General features: G+C 45.4%; 1 protein-coding gene across 1 annotated transcript in view; it reads right to left on the minus strand.

Annotated features, from left to right (window-relative positions):
- The window catches only part of CFAP54 (cilia and flagella associated protein 54), a 2,172,274-nt gene that overhangs the window by 1,811,879 nt on the left and 333,437 nt on the right, over positions 1-26,958 (minus strand). The window contains exons 13-14 of the mRNA XM_085653834.1: positions 23,090-23,175; positions 5,416-5,553 (exon numbers count right to left, since the gene is read on the minus strand). Coding sequence (XP_085509960.1) covers positions 5,416-5,553; positions 23,090-23,175 — 224 coding nt within the window. The remainder of the gene's footprint in view (positions 1-5,415; positions 5,554-23,089; positions 23,176-26,958) is intronic.

A 26,958-nucleotide genomic window follows, 5' to 3' on the forward strand; every position in this document is an offset into this window, starting at 1 on the left:
CATTGAACATGATCGGGTAGCCCTTTTTTACCCTTAGTGCGCATCTCTGGATAAAATACATCAGCCAGCTTAGATAACAACCTTGCATGCAACTCTGCAATTTTATTAATAGGAACTGCGGAACCCACTGCTACTGTCACTTCTCCTAGTTCTAATAAAATCGGGACTACTGCTGCATATAGTGCAGACAGCTTTCCCAGTGATTACTGTATTGCCCCCCATTTAATTATGTTCCTATTATTGGAGAGCATTAATCTGCTGTTTACAGGAGTACTGATTGTCAGAGCACTTTCTGGGTCCGGCAATTCCAATACCAGAAATAAAGCATTGTGATCGCTATCATGGGTGGAAAAACAACAAAATCGAGAACTCTATGCCTTATCATAGTCTCCACAAGAATGTAATCAAGGAGAGAGGCTTGGCCTACCGTATTAAATGCTAGATTCCCTGGTGTGTCCGAGACTGTGCGACCGTTACATGCTCTCAGGGAACGGGTCAGTGTAAATGCGCAAATCTGGGTTGCCAGCGGGGACCAGGCCTTTATTGGAAGAATTTGTGGCTTGGGAATTAACCAATGTGCATCCTCCTCAGAAGGGATTGTATCAGTCATGTCTTGTAGAGGCTCAAATTGACAATTAAAGTCTGCTCTCAATATCATCCATATATTTGGGGGGATGGTAGAAGCAAAAGAACTCAGTTGATCAAAAGTTGGAGATTCCTTACTCACACTAACAGGTCGAGAGTAGATGTTGATAATAGCCAATTCCAGCTTAGTGGGAAGGCTGAGTACTATACATTGGATATCATTGGACAGAGAGTCCAGCTGTTTGGCCGTACAACCAAGGTGTGAGCCTACCCAATGCATAGACCCCCAGACAGTCTACCCCTCCCTCCCTCGGTGGCTGGGATGGTAAATGACGCAAACACCACCCTAAAGAAATCCTGCCGTGACGATGTTTCCTGGAACAAGCAAATATCAAACTGGTCCACAAAAAGTCCACAGTCAGGGCAGGACAATTTACTTTTCAAGCCAGCAACATTCCAGGATAGGACCTTTAGCTTCTTTCCTAGATTCTGTTTACCATTGAGGCCCTCAAAAACATGGCTGTCTGGTATTTCAGTGCCCTCTGATGGGACCCTGGGGAAGTTGCCCGATAGCCTAGTAGGTTGCTTTGTCACCATATCACTGGGTTGGAGAGATGAAGGGACTCAACCCTTGGCCTTGTCATGTCACCATCTACCTGCTGGGTTATCATGGCCAAATCTCGCATATCTGTTCCAAACCCAGGGATACTGGACTGACCTGGCTGGTCCCTAGTGGTCTCCTCTAATACACCGTAATACCCCGTAGTTCTCATCCCCGGGCCTATTCCCTCTCTCTCTCTCTGTATGTCAATCCACTTCTTCAAGGCCCTCAAATCTGTTTCTTACAGGTACATTAAAAAGCAAGGGTCTGAAAGAGGGATACCTACAACCGTTATTCTGGTGGTTCAGTGGTCGTCTGCCATAGTCTGAAGTGGTACTAGCCCTATCTGGTATATGTCAGCAGGAGTAAAAGTGGTCCAGTGGTAGTGCTTGAATCTCAGTATGGGACTCTGGGGGTCTGTGTTTCTGGCTTAATAGCCAGCATACGTTCTGGGGATTTCTAAAATGTATGACTACACAGTCTCCCTGCATCATCTTAGGACTATTTCCCACCCAACCAACTCTACGAACCATTAACATTTCTCCTGCCCTTTCGTAGGAAAACTGCCTATACCTTACCATCTAGAACAGGCTTTTATTCCTAAGATCCAGATGTTACTCACGCAGACCATTTTTAAGCACAGGTACCTCTGTAAGCACGATGACATAGGGAGTTGACGCTGGGGCCAAATTTATAGTGGGTTGGTTTGTTGCTTCTGTAGTACCCACTATACCCTCACCCCCCCCAATACCCTTCTTTGGGCTTGCTGAGCCCTGGTAGGGTAGTGGTGCCTTTATTTTCGCTCTGCCTGGTAGTTGCTAAACTGCCGCTCCTGGCCTCAGGATTAGGATACCTGTGTGTTGAGTGGGTCGTGTGGGCTTGTGCCTGCTGTTGACCTAATCTTGGTGGAGGCGACTTGACGGTTTTGTTGCAGCTATTGGTTTGATTATTGGGCCAACTAGGGCCCTGTGAGCTATTGGAGTCCTGAATCATTTGGATCCCAGGGTTGACTGAGGGTGTCAGGCCTGGATTGTCTGCCTGGTAGCTAAAATCGGTCCCCCTCAACATAGGTTTCCCATATTTGCTTGCCTGGTGTCCCCCAGTGTTTCTAATCTATGTATGCGATCTACTAAAGGAGCAACCTCTTCATTTACAATGGTTTTAAATTGTGCCAATAAATCTCCAACCATATTCTGCACCCAGAATGGATAAACCAAATCAGTTTCGGAATTAACAGTACGATCTCTAGTTGTATTAGGGGTATCCACACTAGTTGTGGACCCTCCTTTGACTTTCTTACTCTTAGGTGCCCCCCCACTTACTTGCTGGTGCTTCCCGATCTTACGTGAAGAAAGGGTAGCACTCCCCTTACGAGTTTGTTTCAGGGGCGACTTCTTGTCGCGGGGATGACCGGGGCGCACTTATTTGGGGTGAAGAAGGTGGAGTAGGGGTATTGGGAGTAGGTTGATCTATCAGCGGTAAGCAAAGATCTGGGGTTAGAGACAGGCGCCTTTCAGTAAATTCTATTTCCGAAGTTACCACCCCTATTGCCCTCTGTAACATTCTATCAATAGAGGTTGGGGGTAACAAAGAAGAGGTGGATGTTTGTGGGCAAGACTGTTTGGCAGCACAAATACGTTTCCCCATTGCAAAACTAGGGCAAACCTAAAAAGTCCCTCTTGCTGGGGCCCACAACACTCACACTCAGGCCTAATCTATCACCAATCTAATGCTGATTGGAAGACTATAAACTAAACATGCAGAGATCATTAGAGACTTTATCAGAAAGGGGGCAGAAAATCAACCCAGTCCGTTATAATATTAAAGGTGGGATGCAAGTCTCTTCCCAGGTGCAAATTAAAACAGTCTAAAAGTCCTCACTGCCTATGCTCGCCCCAGTTTACTTCCTGGGAATCCATTGGAACAGGTAGCAAAGTTCAGTGCGGAACGGGAATTGGGATTGTAGAAAGAGGCCAGCAATGTCTTACCCGAAATAGACCAAGGGGAGCGAAGCCAAGAGAGGTGGCCCTGCCCTGCCTTTTCCTGGCAATGACAGGCAAGGACGGGCCTGCCCTTGGCCCGGGCTTTGCCCGGGCGCATCCCGTGCCGGGTGAAGAGTGGCAGCGCTTATGAGCTCCTCCTCACACACCTGTGTCAGCTGCTTAGTCGCAGGGCACCCTGGGACCTGGAGTCCCACCAGGGCTTGATGCGGCCCTGGAGTACTGTAGAGGCTGTGTTGCACCCTGGGACGAAGTTCCCACCAGGGTGTTGCTGGATGTGAGATGGTGCTCCCACAGAACGGCAGAAACAGCGTCCCGAGTCCCGCCCGAGTGCCAGATATCCACATTTGGCACTTTGTACTTTTTGGCGCTATTTTCACTGAAACCTTTACACTTCCATATCTCTGGGTCTACTGATTGGATTTTTGTCATTTTGCTCTTTCTTTATTTATTAAAATCTACTCTGTTTTCTAACCTGATGTAGGATCTCGTTTGTGGTTTGTTTTCATTGTATTACTGTTTGAAGCGTTGCATAAATACTTTACATATTGCCTCTGAGCTAAACCTGACTGCTCTGTGCCAAGCTACCCGAGGGCTGATAACAGGTTAATTTGGGGTTTGCTTATGACTTTACCTAGACAAGGATTGTGGTACTTGCTTGAATAGGGTTTCATCTCCTCCCCTCAACCAGCAACCCAATTTCTTACAAAGGGTATTCTCTAGGAAGGCTACCATCGGCGAGGTAAGTGATATGAAACCTAGAAGGTGCAGAAAGCTTCCTATCTGCAAGATCCTTAGGGAAAGAGTGAGGTGTGGCCAGTAACTGCTAAGGAAACACCTACACAGAAGCTCTAAGTTAAAGAGGAATTCCATTGGCAAAAAGCACAAGTAACCTATCTCTTCCATTTTTAATGTGTCAGATCTTTCACTGTCGCTACCTTCAGTTGCATTTGTGCCACGTTTGTTTGCCACATCAGAGGCAGCCACGACCTAAGCCTAGCCAAAACCCAACAAAGTGTTTGGATGCAATCAGGCTACATCCACACGTTTGGCCGTAAAGTGAGCAGTGTAAACTGAACATTTTAGTTACAGTTTAACAACTTTGGACTCTACATGAATCACTCACTCTTTAATATTAAGGCAACATCAATCAACTTATGAGATATAAAGGATATGGAAAATATAATAAAATAGAAATATAACTAGCAAAAGACTGGCGAAAGACTGGCCCAGCAGGCCACCATGCCTGGGAGGGCCTGTCATTCCCAATGTGCTCACAAATTGCGAGAGGCTCATTAATATTCATTTGCCTAGCAATTTGTGATCCCATTGGGAATCGCAAAGTGTTAAACACACTGTTGTACATGCCAAAGAGTGCCTCGCAAATTGTGAGTCGCAAATGCAACGCAATTTGCGAGGCGCTATTTGGCAGGTTGTACATTTGGCCCCTAGTTATCAATGACACATTTCAACAGATAAATCCTGGCAGAAGAATATTCAGCTGACATTGATGCAGCAATACAGACTTCTGCAGTGATTTCCTATTCGATAGGGCCAAGCTCCTCATGATGTGGTAATATCGCACTTGTAAATTAACGCAGCTCCCGGAAATGAAATTTCCAGGTATAGTACTACTACATTAGGAGTACAATGATCACCAAAATGAGGGCTTGGTGGTACTAAACAGTGCGCTGGCTGAATGAAGCTCAATGAGAAGTTGGTTTATAAATTAAGGCGCACGTTCTTATAAAAGAAGAAGTATCATACCAAAGAGCGCTTGAAATTAAAGCGGCGATTTATAGTTCCAACTCAGAACTTTGTCCCTTTAGACCCCGACTAGAACTATGGTGCAAAACTAGACAGTACATTGAAAGTATACTGGTAACTTATCAGCAAATAGTGAATAAACCTTACAGCATAGCGAAGAAACCTTATAGCATAGCTACATCACTCATTCGACAAGACTTATAGAGAAGTATTTATTTTTAAACGAATGAAAGAATTTAAATAAAACATGCAATGGTCACCGTCATAGACTATGATACATTGAATTCCTTGTCATTTAAAATAGACAGGAAATGGACATATTTGTATGGACTTCTTTACAAAAAATAGCCAGCAATGGGAGACCCGACCGGAATGTACTTTATACTATTTTTATACCATGAATACAAAACTTATAAAAAATAAAAAAATTATAAAAAAAGAATAAAAGATGAAAGAAGATACCTTGCCGTTTCCTTCAAATTTTTGGATAAATTTGGAGCCATCGCTGCCAATCGGCTGGATTCTATGAACTGGTTGTTTGCATCTCTGCCACAGAAACATTACCACACTCACGATCAAATCTTTATCTGGTAGACCAGCCTGAAATGCAAAGTCCGACTTTAGTGAACAGAAAATGTGAATACATCAAGTTCATGTAAGGGGGAGAATTTATAAATACTGTCACGTGTGTTCTCCATGCTACCCACAAGCAGCTCCATGCAGATATTCATCGTAACAAGCATGGTGCTAGGGTACATTGTGGTTTACAACTCTACCTTTAATTTTAGACATGAGTAATGTGTGAAATCCACTACGTGAATCCTCCCCAAAGCAGTATCACCCCTGGGGTGTTGAGGCTGAGAGAAAGGCTGCCTTTAACACCAGAGATCATGGGGACTGTGCTCCTTTACCAAAGGACATTCAATGTGAGTAGAATTAGGATATAGCTGGGGTGTTTTTATATTTGTTTTTAAATTATTGATATTGGTCTTTTTTTGACTAGTGGTGCTTAGGTTAGGGGACTTTCACTCTATGTGTTCCTTTTTTGTGACACATGGTTTTACAAGGGGTGTTATGTCTGATTTGGTTTTCTCTTCAATGAGCACTTATGTTCTCACTCCTTGGTGTTGGACTTCTTTATTAGGTAATATATTGTGTAGACATGAATAGTTGATATGTTCTGTATATTCCATTATAGATTTGACAAGGGTCCATATATCTTTATGTATTACGACACTTTGTCCTAAAGATGGTCCCATTTACTTGTTGACACCGGAGACCAAAACATTGAAATTTGAATCACAACAACTGTTATATGTTTATATAAACTTAATTTCCTCTACACAATTTGTTTTTTAAAAGAAGTTACCATGGTTGAGTGATTACCGTGGTTACGTGGACATCCATTGATGTATGAATTGTAAATATTCAAGTAATTCCACATAAAAGTGAGATTTTGAGTAAATTCTGTTCCTGCTCTCTACAGTCATTTTTACATAATAAGTTTGATATTTTTTGATATAATAAACTCCATGTAATTCTAGGAAGCTGGCTCTGTATATACTTTCCCAAAGTAAGGCATAGTTTGCACAGAGTCCAGGAAGTCCCCAGAGGTATAGCAGAGGCTAAATTAGGTATGTACTAACAGCTCTCTTTGTGGTAATGCGGGCGAATATTTAGGCTTACCCAGAGGGTGTGTTAAGCATATATTGTATTCACTCAATCAAGGGCTGATACACACACTCGGAGACAGAATCCAGACCAATTAGGTAAGTATAAAAATGGTATACTTATGTTTTATTTTAGAACCAAGCAGGACTTGGCACAGGTTAGTAATAGATACTTTCAAAATGAAAGTCTGTTCAAGGTAATGCAGTTGTGATTGAAATTACAATTGTTACAGGTTTGTATCACTTTTAAATGCCGTTTGTATCATACAATAAATACTTTTAGATTACGTTTGAGTTACTTTGGATTACTTTGAGTACTGGGGATGGTATGCCTAGATACCACACCTTAAGATGTCAACATACAAGGTAAGTACGACTTTTTATACTTTGCAATTGAGTTCACTTTTCTCCATACATTAGCAGTTCCACATAGAACAATTTTAGGCCCAAAATCTTATAACATGGGTTCCTATGGGAGAAAAATGATTATTGGTTTTGGAGGAAAGTACTCGACTCACGAGGATGAGCTTTGGGGGTCAGGACAAAGGTTCCTCAAGGTCTAGAGGGGCACTCAGGTTGCACCACCAGCAGCACTGGGGCAGCCGGGTGCAGAGTGTAGAGGCCCAATGTTAGCCAATATGGCTAAGAGGGCCTTCGGTTAGGGACTGCTGTCTGGCAGGCCACTCGGTTGTGGAAGCCAAGATCCTGGGGTTAGGGTCAGCACTGCAGGGGCCAATGACCAGCACAGGAGCTGCACAACCAGCGGCACTCGGCCGGCCGGGTGCAAAACGGATGTTGGGGACCCTGTACTTTCCAATGGAGACCCTCGTTTTTGGAAAGATGTTGCAGGCTTGGGCAGGGAGACTTCCTGAAGGGGACCACCGGCTGGAGAGGTAAGTTGGGCTCTTGGGGGATGCCTGGACACTGTTGGTTGGGCCACCTAAGGCCGTGGGGTATCCGGTGCAAGGGTGTCTTCTGGCATTGGGTTTTTCTTACCAGCTCTGGTCGCAGTAGGTTGACCCTTCAGTTTGAGGCTGTAGGCATCATTGGGAGTCTTGAGGGAGGTCGGGGATCACCGGATCCCAGGTCAGGATCACTGGGGAGACATCCTTGGGGTGTTGGGCCACTCGAACTCGGGCCGTGGGCGTCGGGTGCAGAGTGGTGCAAAATTGTGGAGTCGATGGAATTCGGATTCTGGAGGTGAGTCTTGGGTTGAGCAAATCCAGTGCTCACAGGAGACAGATTCTGTGGGAATGTCGCAGGGCAGGTCCTTGGGCTCTAGGGGTTGCTGGCTGCTGGACTCACCGGGCTTCTTGCTGTAGGCAGGTCGTAGATGGGACAGGCTGGTAGGGCTGGGGTCAAGGCAGTTGGTGTCCTCCTTTTCATCCTGGGTCATCACAGCTATTGGGTCCTTCTTCTTTCTTCCATGAATCAGAGATGGCAAGGTTCATGGTCGCCCCCAATACAAAATTTAGGGGCATTAAAGGGATGTGCAGATCGAGACCAATGGGTCCCTTCCTTGGGGTTGGTACACCCCCTATCATGCCACCCTCCAGTGGGAGGGGCCATGAGCCTCTTCCTAGTTAGCTGAGTCCCCTCATCTTCAAGATAGATTGGACTGAGATGTGTGCTTCACCTTGCCTCCCCACCTGAAGGGTGGGGTTGGCAAAGGTGGGCACGCCTTTCTTCCTATCTTGGGTTTTCCGCTGATTTTCCCACCCAAGGTGGGGGCCAGAACCGGTGGGAAACAGTTGCTGGGGGCAGCATAAGGCAAGGACAGCATCCAAAGGCGGCAGGTCTCTTTATGGCTTTACTACACTTACAATGTCTAAGAATGGACTTAGTAATAGAGAAAACAAGGGTACCCCAATATGTGAACCTGGGATGGTAAGCTGTTTAGGAAAAACAGTGGTTCTGGTGTGGCCTAAGGTCCATTCAGAAGTGACCCTGTGGGTGGCACTATGATTGAAATGTAAGAAGTTAATTTCTTAAAAGGAGCGGAAAGTAATATACAGAGGGACATGTAGGTCAGTTTATGACAGGTGTTTATTCCAAAACAATAGTATTCAGGTGCTCACACAATAAGTGACAATAAGCGTGACGTCATAAGTGAGGGTGGTATTAAAATAAAGATATTGCATTGACAACTGTATTATGAACTCCTTAGAAAATATTTACAGAATGTAGGAGAGTAGGATCTGCTTCACATGGGTACCCCCACTTTTTGCTGGTGTTTCACTGTTTTTCGACCTTAGTCTGGCTGTGGCCTGCTAATCAGGACCCCAGTCTAGCTGCTTCCTCTCTAAAATGGTTTCCATGTACATTAGGTACATCTCTAATTGAATTCTGGAGTGCCTTATAAGTCCCTAGTATATGGTATACTATGTACCCAGGGCATAGGTACCTCAGAGGCCTACCAGGGGCTGAAGCATGCATAATGCCACCCATGGGAAGCACTCCAAAATGACACCACAGGTCTGCTACTGCAGCCTGGGTAAGGTGGTGCATGCACCCTTACTGTGGTATAGGCTACCTATATCACTACCATTGCACACACATATAACACCTATAAGTCACTCCCATGGCAGGCCTTAACAATCCTGAAGGCAGAGTGCTTGGTTTTTATGTGAGAGCAGAGCAGAGCCCCTCTGCAGCGTTCGGAGTACCTCCTCTGATGCTGTTTGTGGTGCAGCCTGACCATATACTCTTAAGTGCATTATAGCCTCGCGGTAAATGCTAACTTTGGACTGGCTGCACGAAAACATGTCTTGTTTGGTGTCAAACACTTTGGAATACTAGCCCCCCCCCCCGCCAGTTCTGTCAGCCGGGGTAGCATTCCACCCTCTAGAGGGAGAGACATGTTCGCACTGGTCTACCCGGTAAAGACTTTCTACAGCCCTGGCATCACAAAATGGATGCCACTGCCACAGACACGGGTCTGGCCTCCTGCTGCTGACCGAAACCCCGGCAGGGGAGGCCTGGACAATAGGTTTCCTGTCCCAGGGAGGTGTAACCACCCCCCCAGACAGGCAGATGTGTATTGGGGCTGGGCGGGAGCACTCTCTAGTGCTTTGAATTCCTGCACTGGGGGCACACTTGGTGTCCCTGTGCATAGTCCAGTTCAAACCGGTTGCAGGAGCTACCTGCCCCTGCTCTGGTGCGAAACTGGACAAAGGAAATGGGTGTAACCACCCCTCTTTCCAAACCCTTACATAGGTGGGTCCCTAGAGTATGTCCAACCCCCAAACTTAGTATAAGTCCTTGAGACTTTAGATTACCCTGGACGAAACTCTGCAACATATATCCTGGACCTTCGACATTCTGTTTCAACTAGAAGACTGAAGAAATCTCCCTTGGGGTCAAGGAGTGACTCCCATGCTTGGCAGGCACCAAAGAAGCAACTGTCCGGTCTGCAACTCTTAAGCTCCCGCCAGACGCCGTAGTCTTTGCATCACCAGAGGTGGATTTCCAGACTTCCCCGAGGCTACCCTGAGTCCACAGCAAAGCTGAGGCCCGTGGCTATCGAGGGTGACGTGGAACCGTGACACCTGGACACCGTGATCTTTTGCCGGTCCATTATCTTCCTGGTCTTCCTCGAAGTTGTGCTTTGGGCTTCGAGTAGCCCCAGCCTTGGCACCTCCTGCACTGAAGATCTCTGGCCTCCACTCCACGAGTGGCCCGTGGGCCAGTTTCAAGTGCGACCACTCGAGGCTCCTTCGCCATCGCTAGCCCGTTGGCTAGTGGGTCCCCACGAAGGCAACTCTTCATCTGATTGGGTTTTTCTGGTTGCTCCAGACGTGCCCCAACTTAACCTTGCTGGGTGAGTCCCCCAGACCTTGCTGGTCCACACCGACGTCCTTCTTCTATTTCCACTTGACTTGCCGTTGCCAAGGCTTGTTGGGTCCATTCTGGTCGCCGACACCGCAGCACTCGACAGACTTCGTGGGACAGCTCGAATCCAGCTCCTGGTTGTTATCGACGCCTCCTGGACCTCGTGGCTGAAGAGTCAAGACACCCGTCAACTCACCTGAAGCACCCGACATCTGTGGGCATTGGACTATCGTGCCCCTGGTCACTGGTAAGTGACCCAAACTCTGTCCCCTCTCCTTTCAGGTTCCTTCCATCCTCGATCCAGGCTTGGATCTCTTCGGACACTTCTCTTCACGGCAGCAGCACTTCTTTGCCAGCTTCCATTGAAAACAGCGCCGCCACTCGACACCAAAAGACACCTATGCACCCGGCTTCCCTGGGTGAGGTAACTCGAGTACTCCGGTGCTCCCGTGGGTGTTGGCCCTAGACACCTCTAAGTCCAAAAGGGTTCGCTTCTAGTCATCCCCTAAGTGTCCTTAAACTCTTAATTTCCAACCGCGACATTCCCCATAGAAGTTAACGGCGATTTGCGGCTGTGTTCTCACACTGCACGCGTTCCCTGTGGGTCCCCTGTGTCACTACCTTGGGTGGTTCCTTGTGGTCCAAGAACTTCTACAGGCTCTAGGCCTTGTGTCTAGTTCAATCGTGGGTCTTATACCACTTTATTGGTATATGGTTTGGTACGCCCCTAGGGCCCAAACGTGTGTTTGTGCTTTTACTGTTGAATACTGACTTGTAACTTACGTACTTCGAACTCCAGCCTGATAAAGAGACTAGAGGGGTGTGTTTTATCTTAAATACATATATTTTGAATATATACCTGTTGTGGTTGCCCTTTCAATTGGTCATTCAAGAGGTTATAGACTGGTAAAACAAGCTGCTTTACATTACTTCAATACTTAGCCTGAAGGCTGCTCTCCATAGCTACGACTAGGATACCTTTCAATAAAGGTTGTCTTTAACCTCTCACCATAAGGAGTTGCTTGGACTGATACAGGGTGCCCACTAGAACTAGTGGACAGCATATATCAGGCCAACTTCTCACACAGAGTGAAAGGAGCACATGTTGTAGGGGGTCAACGGCATTTCGAACTCAATTATTTGAGTTCATCATCAGGACATACATAGGTGAGCAGGCTGAATTGAGTTATGAATGCTGTTAATTAATAATCCGTGGTAGCCAGCGCCTGTGAAGCCTGGCGCTCTTCTTTACGTGAGCGCGGGGGACTATAGTGCCGGTTTTAATTCTGGATGTGCTGCTCTGTAGCACTGTAGGGCGATTGTCCGGTGCTGAATAATTATTTTGAAGAGACCAGGGCATTTAATGAAGGCCTGGAGGCTGAGAGCGGGATGCGTCCTTCTGCTGAGATTACCTGTGCTGAGTGCGAGGACCTAAGAATGGACTTCGACACTGTAGGGGTACAGTGCTTATGCCTCTGTAACCTCACCTTAGAGCTAGTGCACTCTGCTTGAGGGGTGAATTACCTAGGCCTTAGGCAGTGGATTGCAGGCATGGCACACCAGGATGTGTGCCATGTCGACTCTTCACCAAAACAAGGAGGAGGAGGAGGAGGAGGAGGAGGAGGAGGAGGAGGAGGAGTTGGTGGTGGTGGTGGGTTTTTTCCTTTGTAAAGGTGCAGGGCCTCTAAGGGTGGCACAATAGGTGCTGCAGCCCTTAGAGGCCGTCTCCGGTCACAGGGACCTTGGTACCCATGGTCACTTTTACAAGGGGCTTGTAACGCCCTGAACGTCTCAGGATCGTTTAACAGACACGACAATGAGGACGCAACCACTTGTGAAGGGTTAGTTCTTTTAATGAAGGCAAATAAAATACAAAGAACAAACAAAAGTTATAGTCACTGGAATCCTCCAGGCTAAGTACGTTACCAGCCCACAGCACGGATGGTCCTAACCGTCCTCTGCATATACGCCGATCCCGGCGTATGCCAACAGAGGGCAGAAATGAAATGGCCGACAATGCCAATCGGTAGGCTGTGAGGGGCACGAAGAGTGTTGGGGAGAATCGAGGAGTCAGGGAAACACCCAGCCGGGGTCTCTACCTGAAGGGAGCAGCCGCTCAACCTCTTCCTCAGACTGCACCGGGACGCGGAGTCACCTCCTGGTGATGCGTCACCGATACCCCAATCACAAGCAAGAAGACTGAACCGAGAGCAGCCGCTCGATCGATCCTGTGGACTTCCGAGTCTGTAACGCGGCAAACACCTCCTGGTGTGCGTTACAGCTGGCAGTCCCTGTGTCTCTGGTCGGGCTGGGAGTTACGACTCCAACCAGCAAAAGCGCCACTGCGCTTGGACTCGGCCGAGTCAAAAAGCGAAGCTCAATGGTTGACCGGTAGAGCTTCCGGGTCCTTCACAGGTGACGATGGGGCAAGACACGGCCCAGGGAGTAACGACTCGACCTACCTCCGTTCTTGCCTTACTGGAGCACCACTCCGGAACACTGCTCTTCACGAAGCAGGTACGTCGGTGTAAACACAATATCCGACAGCCTTGTACCTCCCGGTTCCTCCCTTTATAGGGCGTGTTTTCCTTGAGTAATAGGGCGTGTTTTCCTTGAGTTATGTAACAGCTCTCCTGTTTACATAAGGGCGTGTTTCCCTTGAGTTATGTAACAGCTCTCCTGTTTACATAAGGGCGTGTTTCCCTTGAGTTATGTAACAGCTCTCCTGTTTACATAAGGGCGTGTTTCCCTTGTATGACAGGAATTCTTGACAGGGCTTACCTGTGGCCAGGGATGTGCAAATTGTGGATACAAAGGTACAGTATTGGGAGAGAACACAGGCCCTGGGAACCTGGTTGGCAGGGACCCAGGGCACATCAAGTCAGGTTGCACCAGATGTCAGGCTAAAAGTGGGGAGTAACCATGCAAAAAGGGGCACTTTCATGCAGTAATAATTTATACTTATATGAAATTACACCTCATGTATTATTGAGATATTATTTGTTTATATGTATGAATAATATGTAATTGAGTTAAGCAGATATTTAACTGCCATTTTTTGAAAATAATTTTCCTTCAGGGGATTTTCTGTGTACAGTTTTGCCAAAGGAGGCATTCGATCATTCGAACACTACTGTCTGCTGAAAGCATATAAAAGAGTCTGCATGATAATGAACACAAGGTGAATCTCATAACAATAATTTGCCTGACAAACCAAAGATAGGATCAACTGATACATTCCTCACTTAAAATCTGATACAAAAGTCTAATGTCACAAGGCATAGCTATCAAGGCTGCAGCATATGCAGTGGCACTGAGACCATGGCATGTCAGAATCCATATTCACCCAATTATTTTGTTGTTTTATATATCAAACCTGGAGACGAGGGAGCCCATTTCCTTCCCTGCAATAGGATTTCCACTATCCTTGTTACGCCAGTGGCCAATCTTATGAACTACAAAAAACCTGCACCTCAGGTCTTTCCTGATTCCAGATATCAAAGAAGTTTTGAAAAATGCATTTTTCAAAGTGCCATGTAGCGCAAACATTTGCACATTTTTTTGGGATGCTTCAGGGGGCCCTTAGGCACCCTTGGTATTGCATTACCTAATTTGGGATTACCAATTAGGTAAACGCAAATTAGGTAATGCAAAACTATTCACACCTATGGGCCTTTAGGTGGGAACATAGTTGCCGGGGTCTCAGGGGTCTCAGGGGTGTAGAGCCTCATATACAATTATGCAAATGTGTTTACTATTTCTTGGGGTTTTGCAAGAATCCCGTCTGTTTCCATCTTTATGGCAGGGATAACCATGGCTGCCTCACGCTGTTTCAGCTGTTCTGCAAGTAATCGGCCTGTTTTCTCCCTTTGCTCATAATGCCTGCCTTTTAGACGCTGAAGGGCATACTCAGCTTTGGAGGTGTACAAATTATCGAGAGCCATTCTGGCTAGTTCTAGTCGTTGGCGATTGGACACTGTGGGATGGGAGGAATATAGTTGCGTGAGAGAGGTAATTTGATCCTTGAGTTCAGTGCGACGCAGGGATGCTGTCTTGATAGCAATGATTCAGACGGCATCCCACAAATGTGTAATATATGGACTGCAAAGACCAGGAGGAAGTGTTTCAACAAGTATGGGCTCCTTTCCTTCGAGTCTCCTGAATTTGTTTCTATTTCCGCCTCCCCCTCATTTGGCCCTTCTTTCTCCCCTCCCCCTCCTCTTTTAGCTCCTTCTCTTCCTTCCCCTTACTTTATCCCCTTCCTGTCCCTTCTCCCCATCTCTTTCTCACATTGTGCACACGCCTTTCCCTTCCCCTCCCTTCCACCCTTTCACCCCTTTCCTTTCATCCCTCCTTTTCTTCCTCACCCTCTCCCCCCCCTTTTTTGGGGGGGCAAGGAGACGAGACAACAACCTTACTTATCCATGACTACCCAGCATCCTCAATGGCCACCTCCCATGCATATACACTATTCTGTAGGTCCAACTCTGTCCTCCCCCGCAAGATCTATTCTGTCTAATTCGTCCTGTGACTATGCACAATGAAGGGTGAGGGTTACTAATCACAGTATGCACAATATCTTACCTCTCACCACTTGCTCCACGTCTTCTATACGACCACTTCTCTTCCCTCCCTCCCTTATTCCATGCAGTTTTTCCTCCTTAATAGCACACTTATACCTGTATTGTCAATAGACTCCTGGGAGTCCGTCACGTTGTGCATTACTTATATGGATATTTTTGCCTTCAACTTTCAATAAAGAATTACGAAATAAAATATGCAACAAAAAATGAAAGTGTATTTGAGTTGAAAAGCATTTAGCATTGACCCTATGTGAAGGAACCAAAGAGAGACAATGTTTCCCTTTTCATTTTGAATGAGGTGATGAATAGGCCCATCTTTAGCCAACACCAGTCTTGAAATTACTGAAAAGGACTTTGGCATGTGGTTCCGTTTCGTAATTCCTAACCTTCAAAATGATCAGAGAATTTGTGTTTAGCACTCCTGTCAAATGGTTTGCCACTAGTGTCATATTTTTGTCCAATGTGATTTCTTCAGTGCTTCTGTACTGAGGTGGTTCCATACTATACCTCCTTGCTTGTTTATATAAAACATGCCTCGTGTATTGCCCATAATAATTTGTACATTTTCCAGGCAAGGAAAAAGAATTTGCAATGCCAGATAGTTAGATCCTTCTGAACAAACCAAAAATGTTCTATGAAATGCTTTCCACCGTCTCCTCAAGAAACACTGAAGTGGTTTCATTCTGACGCTCGAGTGAGTCAAGAGGTAAATGCATGCCATTAGTCCGATTAAACACCGAAAATCAATTTTTGGACCACCCCACCCCCCAATGCTTACTGAAATACTGAAATCATCCTAAATATTTATTACTCTAAAGGTGGGAAAGCCTTTCCGACTCGTGTCCAAAGCGGTCAATATAATATTGAGTAGATGTAATGTAACAATAGTTGAAAGCTCACAGAAAAACCCAGCTGAAATAAAGGCCTCACATGCAATAGAGGATGGGACAATACATGGTCTGTGAGTCCTCCTTTCCAGATGTCAGTTTCACAGTCTTTGTGCTAACCCACACTATGATAAGGAGGCATTGGACATATTAAGGACAGCTAGGAAAGGACTCTGAGAGCCTTTGAAGGATACTCAATCTTGACCTTGGACAAACTCCTCTTTTCCTGCAGAACAAACTGGGAGATCTGTCCAGCATTTTGTTGTTAGACTCCACCTGACCTAAAAATGTCATGCCTTGTCTGAAGCTTCTAGCCTCCTTCAACTTCTATCTACTTATTCCTAGTAGTGTCTCATGTCTGCTCCAGAGCCTAAAATATGCTTTTGCTTGTTTCCTCCTGAGCCAGTACCTGAGATCTCAATGGTCTTGACTACAATGGGAGTTTGATACCCACTGTAAAGGACTCTTGCAAACTGTCTTGCTGGAAGAATGAAAAATGTTGAGACCAGTTACGCAGCTTTTGCAGGCCCAAGTGAATTTTATGGAAAGAGCTTTGGGGATTGAGCACATAGCATCTAGGTAGCACTGATATTAACCCTGCAATACTGCTGGGTAAAACCTATAACTTTTTGGGGTGATAACAGTGAAAAAAACAGGTGAACCCAGTGTAGCAAAGGATATAAAATTGCACAACGGGGAACGTGCATTGTATCATTTGAAGGAAGTCCTTACTTGCAAAAGCTGTCAAGTGCAAACTCTAAAGAAGGTAGTTATTGAAGCCCTCCATGGATACACGTGATTTGAAAAACCTTCAGGACTATCAAGAGCTCCAGGAAATCAAAATAAAGGTGAACAGTCTGAAAGGAGGTTCCAAGAGTATTAGCCAACCTCTCATTGCACCTTGGGCTTCAAAAGACAGTGCCGCAGGACCCCCACCCGGAGCCTCTGACTGCAGAGGTTTTCTTGGAAGGCACAAGGTTCCCAATAAATGCATCTTGACCAATCTAAACCACGCCAGCTTTGCCAAATGTGGCATATTTTTCCCAACAGCATACCCTAATTACAAAGATAAAAGTCTTGACCAGTTCTAACCACAACCTTCGTTCACTTGAATTTCAGTCAAACCCGAGCTTTGACCTACAGATGTCCCACAATGGAACATTGACAGTTTTATTTGATTTCCGTCTTTATCACTGTCTTGGCATTTTTTTTTTTAATTACCTACTTGTGTGTGTAATTTTCATCATGTTTGAGCATTTAGTTAATACATCTTTTAGCACAATGCTTTTTTAAGTTATTCTTAATGCCATTGTTGTTTGATAAGCTGTTACACCATTGAACCCTCAAATATGTCTGAAGAGAAGTATTTGTACATGGCCAAACTAACATAAGTGAAACAAAGGATACACTTGGACAAAATGTGTTTACTGCTATTAGGTCTCCTTTTTTATGAGGCGTGGGAGCTCAGTCACACCTCACATAAAGACTATGACCTTTTTCTACCATTACCTTCTCAGTGGATACACTATAGGGATGCAAATGCACTAAAAAGTTAAACATACTCTCTTAGTGGTTGGAAGTCGTAAAGCACAATAGCCTCAAACAAAATGTGTCCACCCATCTTACTACTGAAAGGACTACTGCCCTACTGAGAAGTCCTGGCAAACCCCTCTTTCAATAAACGTACCAAAATTTAGAGTCGGACAGTTCATTCCCACTTAAAATGCAGCCTTATCTGCACTGTAATGTTTTCATGTTTGTGGTGGATCTGTCAAATGTCTGATACATCAAATGAGCAATAATGGAGCATAGCTTTGCTTTTGGGTAAATGCATCAACATAATACATTTAAAGGAGATCAGAGTACATAATAAATGACTTTCCAAACTTTAGACATTGAGACAATTGCAAATGTTATAGACACAAATGTCGATGAGAACGAAAGGCTCAGAGGTTTCTAATAAGTATTTTACTCCACTAAAGCCCTGCATGTTTCATCAGATAATAATGAAATGGATGTTTAGTTTGCATGGTATGCTATTTTATTACTGATTGTTCGGTTCCCTTACCTAATTATTGGTGAGTTATTTCACCTTTTTCTTCAGTTCATTACACGCTGGAGTGGGTGTTTGATTCCTCGATTTGAACAGCTTACCACAAGTTGCATATATCTAAACACTCTGACCAAGATGTACGATCCTTTTTAGCGGTCGCCAATGCAAAATCAGGCTGTTTTGGACCGCTAAAAAGGGGTGTGGTATGTACAAACCCTATTTTCTGTGTCAGTAACCTATTACCAACTTGCAAAATAGGGTTTGCGAGTTGCTACTAGGAAGGGGCGTGCCTAGGGCGTCCTTTCTAATAGTGAGTTGCAACTGTATGTACAATTGTTTTGCAACCGCATTTAGTTACCACCTGCTTCAAGTAGGTGGTAAGCCAGTTATAAATGTGAAGGAACTCCTTCCCCTTTGTGAATGAATGCAAAAATATTTTTAAGAGCAGGCAGTGGCCCCACGGACCACTGCCTTTCCTTAAAAAAATTAAAAGATAATTTCTCATTTTTTTCTTTTAAACGCACCCCCTTTAAGGAAAACGGGCTGCATTTGGGAAAAAAAAAGTTGCTTCATTTAAAAAGCAAACACAGAGATGGTGGTCTGCTGTCCCCAGCAGGCCACCATCTTATTTTATTTATTTATGGATTTATATCGCGCTAGAATCGACTCTTAACAAGAGTATCTCTGCGCACAGAGAAAAAGAGAGACGAAAAAGAGGCCGGCAGCTGCAGGAGGTATATCGTACAGTTCAATTCAGCGTTACATAACTGGAACGGTTGACAGGTTTCTAAAATAAAAACGTTTTAAGTTTTTTCCTAAAAACAAAGTGTTCTGAGCATTGCCTGAGCTCAAGAGGAAGTTTATTCCATAAAGTTGGACCGGCCACCGACAGGGCTTTCCCACCTTGTCTGATCTTCTTTGTGGTAGGTACTTTAAGTAGGAGTTGGCTACTGGACCTAAGAGGCCGAGTGGAGTTGTACGGAATAAATTTGTGCTTCCAATAAGAGGGTCCAGATCCATGTATGGTCCTATGGATGAGACAGCATGTCTTAAAAGTAATCCTCTTACGGACTGGGAACCAATGTAATTTGTCAAGGAGTGGTTTGGAAGGTGTTCTTGGGGGGGCATTCAGCACAAGTCTCGCCGCGGTGTTTTGTATCACCTGGAGTTTTGCTAGGACTCCCTCATTAGCTGACAGCAGGAGTCCGTTGCAATAATCCAGGCGACTCAGCACTAGTGCCTGTACCAAGGTTTTTCTGGTGGAATCAGGTAATAGTGGAAAAACTTTACGTAAAAGTCCAATAACATGAAAACATTGGCCAACCACCCAATTGCCATGTTGTTTGAAAGTGAGCTCCCGATCAAGACGAACCCCTAGGTTTTTTACGACCAGTTTAGGTTCAGGTACTTGACCAAGCTCACATGGCCACCACTCCGGAGTCCACAGAGTTCTAACCTCCCCAAAAAGCATTACTTCGGTCTTATTTACATTACATTGGAGGTAGTTAGATTTCATCCAATTCGCCACAGCCTTCATGCCATCTGAGAAGGCCACCCTCACTTCGTCGGTAAGATGTTTGAAAGGGAATAAGAGCTGAGTATCATCAGCGTAAGAGACAGAGACAAACCCAAAGTCTCTCAATATTCTGGCCAGGGGTGCCACATAGATGTTAAAAAGAGTCGGGCTTAGACAAGAGCCCTGTGGCACCCCCTTTGTGATGTAAGTTTCAGTCGACCGAAATGAGCCCATGCTAACGGCTTGGGTACGGTCAGATAGAAAACTCTTTAGCCAGGTTAGCGCTGTGCTCTCAATCCCAATTGCGGTCAGACGTTCGATTAAGATTTTATGGGATATCGTATCGAACGCTGCCGATAAATCCAACAGTACCAAGATCACCGAATACCCTCTATCCTGATACATGTGAAGGTCATCTGTCACAGATAGCAAGGCGGATTCAGTACTATGTTTAGGTCTAAAGCCAAACTGAGAGCTATATAGTTTACCAGACTGTTCAATGTAGTGTGATATCTGTTTGTTAACATGTTTCTCTATAAATTTCCCTAATAAAGGGAGTAAAGAGATGGGCCTAAGATTAGATAAGTCGGTCCAGGGGATGGAGGAGTTTTTTCTGATGGGCCTTACTAGTGCTTTTTTCCATTCCCCAGGAACTTGCCCATCCGTCAGAGAAAGATTAATGAGACATTGAATCTGTGGGCTCAGACTTTTTCCTACTAACGGGATGATTCTGGCCGGGATAATGTCTGAAGGGCTCCCGCTTTTGATCTGACCAAGATAACATTCGGTATACATCAGGGAGATAAGGGAAAAAGATTGCAAGTGCGTAGATCCTGACTCTTTTTCCTTTTCCCAGAGTAATAACGTATCTCCAATGGTAGATAGATTGGATTTAGAAATGTCGTCATGAATCTTATTTATTTTGTTTGTGAAAAACTGAGCAACTTCATTGCAGAGTTGTTGTGAAGCTAGTTCAGAAGTTTCACAGGCTGCTGGTTTCACAAATGAGTTTAAGGTGTGATATAAGATCCTGGGAGTATTTCCTGCAGCTAAAAGAAGAGCCTGTATGTGAGATTTCCGGGCGTTACGAATTTCTTTATGATACTTAGTTAGGGCTGCCCAGAAATGATTCTTGTCAATTTCATCATGGGTCGTTCTCCACACCTTTTCTAGTTTCCTCGCCTGTTGTTTAAGAGATCTCAAGTGCTCCGTAAACCATACTTCCTGTTTACGAGCTAAACGAGGTTTGTAGGTTTTCATAGGGGCAATCCTATTAACCACCTTAAGAATGGCCCGATTATAGTTGGCTAACGCCTTGTCAACATTCTCTCCAGAGCAGGTGGGGGTGCAGCAAAATGCTCCTGAAATATTTCCGGAGTGATCTTGTTCCATGGCCTACGCCTGGTAGGAAGGGCTTGCACCTGAGGGGGAGCTTTACCTGAGTGGAAGGTGAGAAATTCCAAGACAAAGTGATCTGTCCAATTAACTTGAGTAGGAGAGGCGCATAGCAAGGTGTTAGGTTTATTGGAAAAAATGAGGTCCAGAGTATGTCCTGCTAAATGAGTGGGGCCAGTATTCATTAGGGTTAATCCAAACAAAGTGATATCAGTTAGTAAGGATTGTGCCTCAACATTATCTTTCAGGTCGCTATGCACATTGAAATCTCCTAGAAGTATAAATTCGTTCTCAGTATCAATGTGTCTGGCAAGTATATCCAACAGCAAGATGTTAAAGCTAGTACAAGGGCCAGGAGGGCGATAGACAAATGCCCCTTTATAGCTGATTTTCGTGGAAATGCAGATTTTAAATACCAGAATTTCTAAGTCAGGAGTGCTCATTTCCTCTAAGATGGTAATTGATAAGTTATTCTTATATACAATGGCAATACCTCCCCCTGTCTTGGCAGGACGATCTAACCTGGCTATTTTGTAGCCCTCCGGGATCCCTAATGTAATGGCTGGGACATAGTGCGGTTTTAACCATGTTTCTGTCAGATAACAGAGTTCGGGTTGGACCGAGGCAATCATGTCCCATACTTCACTATGGTGTTTAGACAGAGATCTGATGTTGCAGAGAAGATTTCTGCTCTTACAAGAGTCCTGTGGGGGTGCAGTTATAGAAGGTATTTCATGCGGTAAGTTTTGCGAGTGGTCAGAGAGAGCTTGATATTGACATTTCCGGCATCCTTCCTTGTATTCTTGCCCATTCCAAATGGGTCACAAATTGAGACATACCTCATGTATATTGATGAGGCAGGTCATTTTCACCCCATTGGGAATCGCAAAATGTGTCTACGACACATTAGTACATTCCGTTTTACGGGTCGCAAATTGCTCCTCTAACAGAAACCTCTGACCCTGTAGTCCCACTGCCACAGCACCGCTGGGTCATAGTGGCAGTCACTCTGCCATATGTAGGGTGGGGGGCCATAATTCATTTTCCCGTGTCCATAAGTCCGCAATGCAATGCAACGTGAATGCAGACAGGGACAATGTATAATATTCCTAGCATGCATAGAGAAAACACCCTGCACTTTGGGCCACAAGATTTTTCAGCAGAGAAAACAAAATAGAAATAAAAATGTTTGCTAAGCAACATGATAGACATGCCCCGCAAAACATTCAGCGCTATGAGTGTACCCACTCAGTTGCAGCTCCTCCCCTAAGATGGAGGAGCGTCACCTCACTGCTCTTAGTGCAGGAAAAATAAAATGATAATAACGTCGTTATTGTCATTTTATTTTTCTTCACTACGGGGCTGGGTTAGGGCGGGGAAGGGCAGGGCCGGTGTCAAAGCCTGGGAGGAATGGTTCATGCACACTCTAAGTGAGCATGACTGCTTGGTCGGCCATCTTGGCCCGGACAAAGAGTCATGCGCACTTTGCATGTTCCCCACCAGGTTGTATTACACAGCCTAGTGAGGAACATGCACAGGCTCTCTGTCCTAATCTGAGCGCCGAACTATGGCGCTTAGACCAATCACGCCGCATTACAGCACTGTGATTGGCTTGTGGAGCCTGTGTGCATCCGGGATCAAAGATGAGGAGAAGGCGGCTGTGAGAAGGGACCAAAGGTGATGAGAGACGGCGGCTGTGAAAAGGTAAGTGGTTTTTATTTTTTGTTCCCCTCCACCCCTGTACGCCCCCGCCACCCCCATTTCCAACCAGCCGCCACTATACCCACTGCAGCAGCAGCTCCCTTCACAGCAGAGATATTTCTGTCAGACAGGTGGGGCTCTATGAGTAGAGTGGGCAGCCCAACTAGCTTAATGGATGGCGGACTGTCCACTGGGGTCTAAATTACTCCCTTAATCCGAATTGACTAAACAGACTAAACAGTATTTTCAGATGCAACCAAACAATGCAATACAGACTCTAAGCATTGATGAAGATTAGGTGTTCATTGCAAAGCAACTTTCTGAATACAGAAGCCATTCCTAAGTGGAACGAATCAGAGGACTGCATGCAATAAAGCAGCTTAATCAATCACAAAAATCTCCACATTTCTTAGAAGTTATATGATTACTAGCTGCATTTCTCATTTATTGCGCATTCCCTGGTTAGCAGACCAATAATTAATATGATGATGACAACTTACTTGTGAAGCATTACAGACACAAAGAAACACTGTTTCTGCCAGGATAACAAGATCATCCAATGAACCTCCTGTCTGTATTGATTCTCCTAAAATTGTAGAAAAAAAAACAGGAGTAAAATTACAATTACATATAATCAAGGAATACATTCAGAAATGAACATATCATATAGATATGATAGATTCTTTTATTCCGCGTCCCCTCTGTGTCCCGCCCCAATCACCCTCCCGCACATCTTCCCCTCACCCCCCAAGTACTACAGCTGAACCATCATGCCTCCCCTCAACCATACTCTCGCAACACTAGACTCACCCTTCACTAGGCATGGCCCTAACTCTTGGTCCATCCTTTACCCCCCCAAACCTTTCCAAAAATGGCAAGAAAAACTTTAAACATAAACTTCTAATATGCCACCAAGAAACCTTATTTGCTGACAACTACCTTAGCCTAACCGCCATCATAAAAACTAACTACATCTTCTACTCCAAACGCCCCTCTAAATGGAAAAGTATCTTTCTCCGCCACCTTTCTATCACGAATTCCTGCAAACTCCCTTATGGTCTGAAACTATCCACTACTTCTTCCCCCATATTTCCTGGCAAAATTGACATCTCTATTTTCAAATCAGGAAATATCCTTATACAAGCCTCCGAAAACCAACTTACCATTTTTGAACACCACTTCAGCTCCTTATCCCAATACCTACTACCTACACTTACCTCTAACCTCTCAGCCTCCCAAACGCAGGATGCCTTTTCATCCCCTCCCCTCCCACCCCGACCCCAACCCATCCGTTCCCTGACTCATTAATCATCAATGAAATCCCCGATTCCCTGTTGTATTCTCCCCCGGCCTCATTAGCATCTCCCCCTCCTCCTGACTTTCTTACAACTCCCTTGGCCACCCAAAGCCCCCCTCCACCTCTTGTACCCCTGCCCCTGATCCCCTGATGGTTCCACTAATAACTCCAATCTCCTTCTCTCCTAGTAACCTTCCTACAACTCCCTCACCCACCCAAACCCTCCCTCCTCCTCATGTACCACCTCCCCATGATCCCCGACGGCTCCACTAATAACTCCAATCTCCTTCTCTCCTAGTAACCATCCCCCCATTATCTAATCAACAGCCCTCAACACCCCTCCCATGCCCCCTTTTCTTCTCGTGACACCCAGTTGACACCTGGGAATGCCCTCTCACACCCTTTAATTCCACCTCTATCCTGCAACCTAAACACCCCTCACTTTCCTCCACCTGGCTTCCCACCCTATCCACACCCTAGACCGCTATTTGACCAACATGGAACATACCCCCCTCCTCTCCGACCTCCCAGCCTCCTTCCCTATCTCACCTCTTACCCAGTCACTACTCAATATAGAACTCCACCTCTCAACCCTCGTGTTAGAACTTTCTTCTCTCAGAAATGACGTCAACTCCCTCTCCTCAAGGAACCCTTCCAATTATACCTATCCCTTGGATTCCGTACAAACTTGCCCCGCACTCCATCACCTCCTTGACCACAATAAAGCCCACCCCCTCATCACCTCGATTACGAACACCCTTTCACCTCATTCATCTATACCTGTGATCTTGGGGACAAGTAGGATCCCGTCCTCCCCAGTCTCGCCCAGACCCCCACAACAACTCAACACTATCCATTCCTGTTCCCCCACAAAAAAAAGCGACCCTAAACCCCTCAACTGCATGCTGGTTAACTGCCGATCGGCAGCCTGTCATGCAACAGAAATCGCTGAAACTATCCTTAGTGAAGGCATTGACATCGCCTTTCTTACAGAAACCTGGCTCAATGCCCACTCATCATCGATCCTTGACCTGCTCTCCCCCACCTGGTTACTCCATCCTCAGAAAAGACAGGCTTGATAAATTTGGAGGGGGCCTTGCCATAATCTATAAAGAAGAACTTCAACTCTTACCTGTCCAGCACTCTGACCTTACCACTTTTGAATACCTTGGTGCTGATCTTATAGTTCAGGGTTCCCCCCTTATTCGCCTATTTAACATATACCATCCCCCGGGTGACACTCTTTCCTTTGTGGAGGAATTGTCCGATCTTCTTACCCAATCATCGATTTCCAAATCTAGAAACCTCTTTCTTAGAGACTTTAACCTCCACTAGAACAAAAATGACAATCCCTCGGTTAATCTCAATGACTTACTTGATATCAGTGACTTGAAACAACTCTGCCATTCTCCAACACACTCCAAAGGTGCCACTCTTGACGCTATCATCACTAGCAAGGAACTGGCTTCTCTTTCCCACATCATCCCCATTGACTGGTCCGACCACCACCTCACCCTCTTCACGATCAACAGCTTTGTGCCCCCATCCACAAATACCATCAAACAAAAGAAGTTGACCAGAAATCTTCACCTTATTCCTCCAGGCGAACTGGAGACTAAGATTAAAGCACATCTACAGCTTACTCCTCTCTCCCAAAGTGCTAGTGACCTTACAGAACATTACAACAAATCCATAGTTGAAGTCCTTGACCAAATTGCCCCAGCCAAATTAAAACTGCAAAAACGTAACCCCTCCAAATCCTGGTTCAATACCAACCTCAACAATGAGAGACGCGCTCTTAGGCAGACTGAACGCACATGGAGGCAATTCGCCTGGACTCTTCCAACTCCCCCCCCCCTTGTCACCCCTTCTGAACCCTACTACGCCATCCCCCAGCTAAAAAACAATGCATGCTGGAATAACTTTTGTCCAGTTTCAGAACGAGATGTCCTCAACATCATCACCAAGCTTAAACCATTCTTGCATACCAGAGATCCCCTCCCTGCCTATCTTGTACAAGACTTAAAACACATCATTGCCCCATATTGGACCACTACCATCAACTCCTCCCTAGCCACCGGTAGTGTCCCTGCTTCCCTTCAACTAGGACAAATTACCCCCACCATCAAAAAAGCAACAGCTGACCCCAATGACTTAAATATTCTACGCCCTATTACTAACCTTCCTTTCTTATCTAAGGCCCTGGAAAAATGCGCCCTGCTCCAGTTGGACAAACACATCGACTCATTTAACCTCTTGGACGCATTACAATCAGGTTTTCGAAAGGGCTGCAGCACTGAAACAGCCATGCTCAACGTTATTGATGACATCCACCAGTCCCTAGACAAAGGCGAATCCTCCCTTCTCATTCTTCTTGACCTCTCTGCTGCTTTTGATACTGTTAACCATGCCACCCTACTCAATATTCTCAAAGACCGTTTTGGCTTCAGTGGTACTGTCCTCAAAAGGTTCACCTCCTTTTTTCAACATAGAACCCAACAAATCAAAGTCAGCGATTGCCTTTCTAAACCTCTGCTGGTCACCTTGGGCGTACCCCAGGGCTCTATTCTCTCTCCCACTCTATTCAACCTCTTCATGAAACCCCTCACCCTCATTCTTAAGCAAGCGAAAATCAGTTACCACCTCTATGCTGATGACACCCAACTTTACTATAAGATCAAATCCCATGCTGATGTTTTACACCTCAACGATGTTCTTGACTAAGATTCAACTTTGGTCCCATCACAACCACCTTAAACTCAACCCTAAAAAAACAGAAATCATCCTATTCTCTCCTAAAAACAACTCGCTCCCTATTCAACACTGGATCTCTGACATCAAAGCTCTCAACTCCTCTCTTTCCATTTCTAACTCAGTCACATCCCTCGGCATCAGCGTCAACCAGAGCCTCTGTCTTACTCCCCACATAAAACATTCGGCCAAAGGTGCTCTCTTCACACTCCACCATCTCATAAAAATTAAACCCTTTATTCCTGCTGATGACTTTAAATCAGTGGTGCAATCATTGGTCCTGTCTCGACTCGACTATGGTAATGCCACTCTCTCAGGAAC

This window comes from Triturus cristatus, chromosome 4_1 (genome assembly GCF_964204655.1).
Source record: "Triturus cristatus chromosome 4_1, aTriCri1.1, whole genome shotgun sequence".
NCBI classification, from domain to species: Eukaryota; Metazoa; Chordata; class Amphibia; order Caudata; family Salamandridae; genus Triturus; species Triturus cristatus.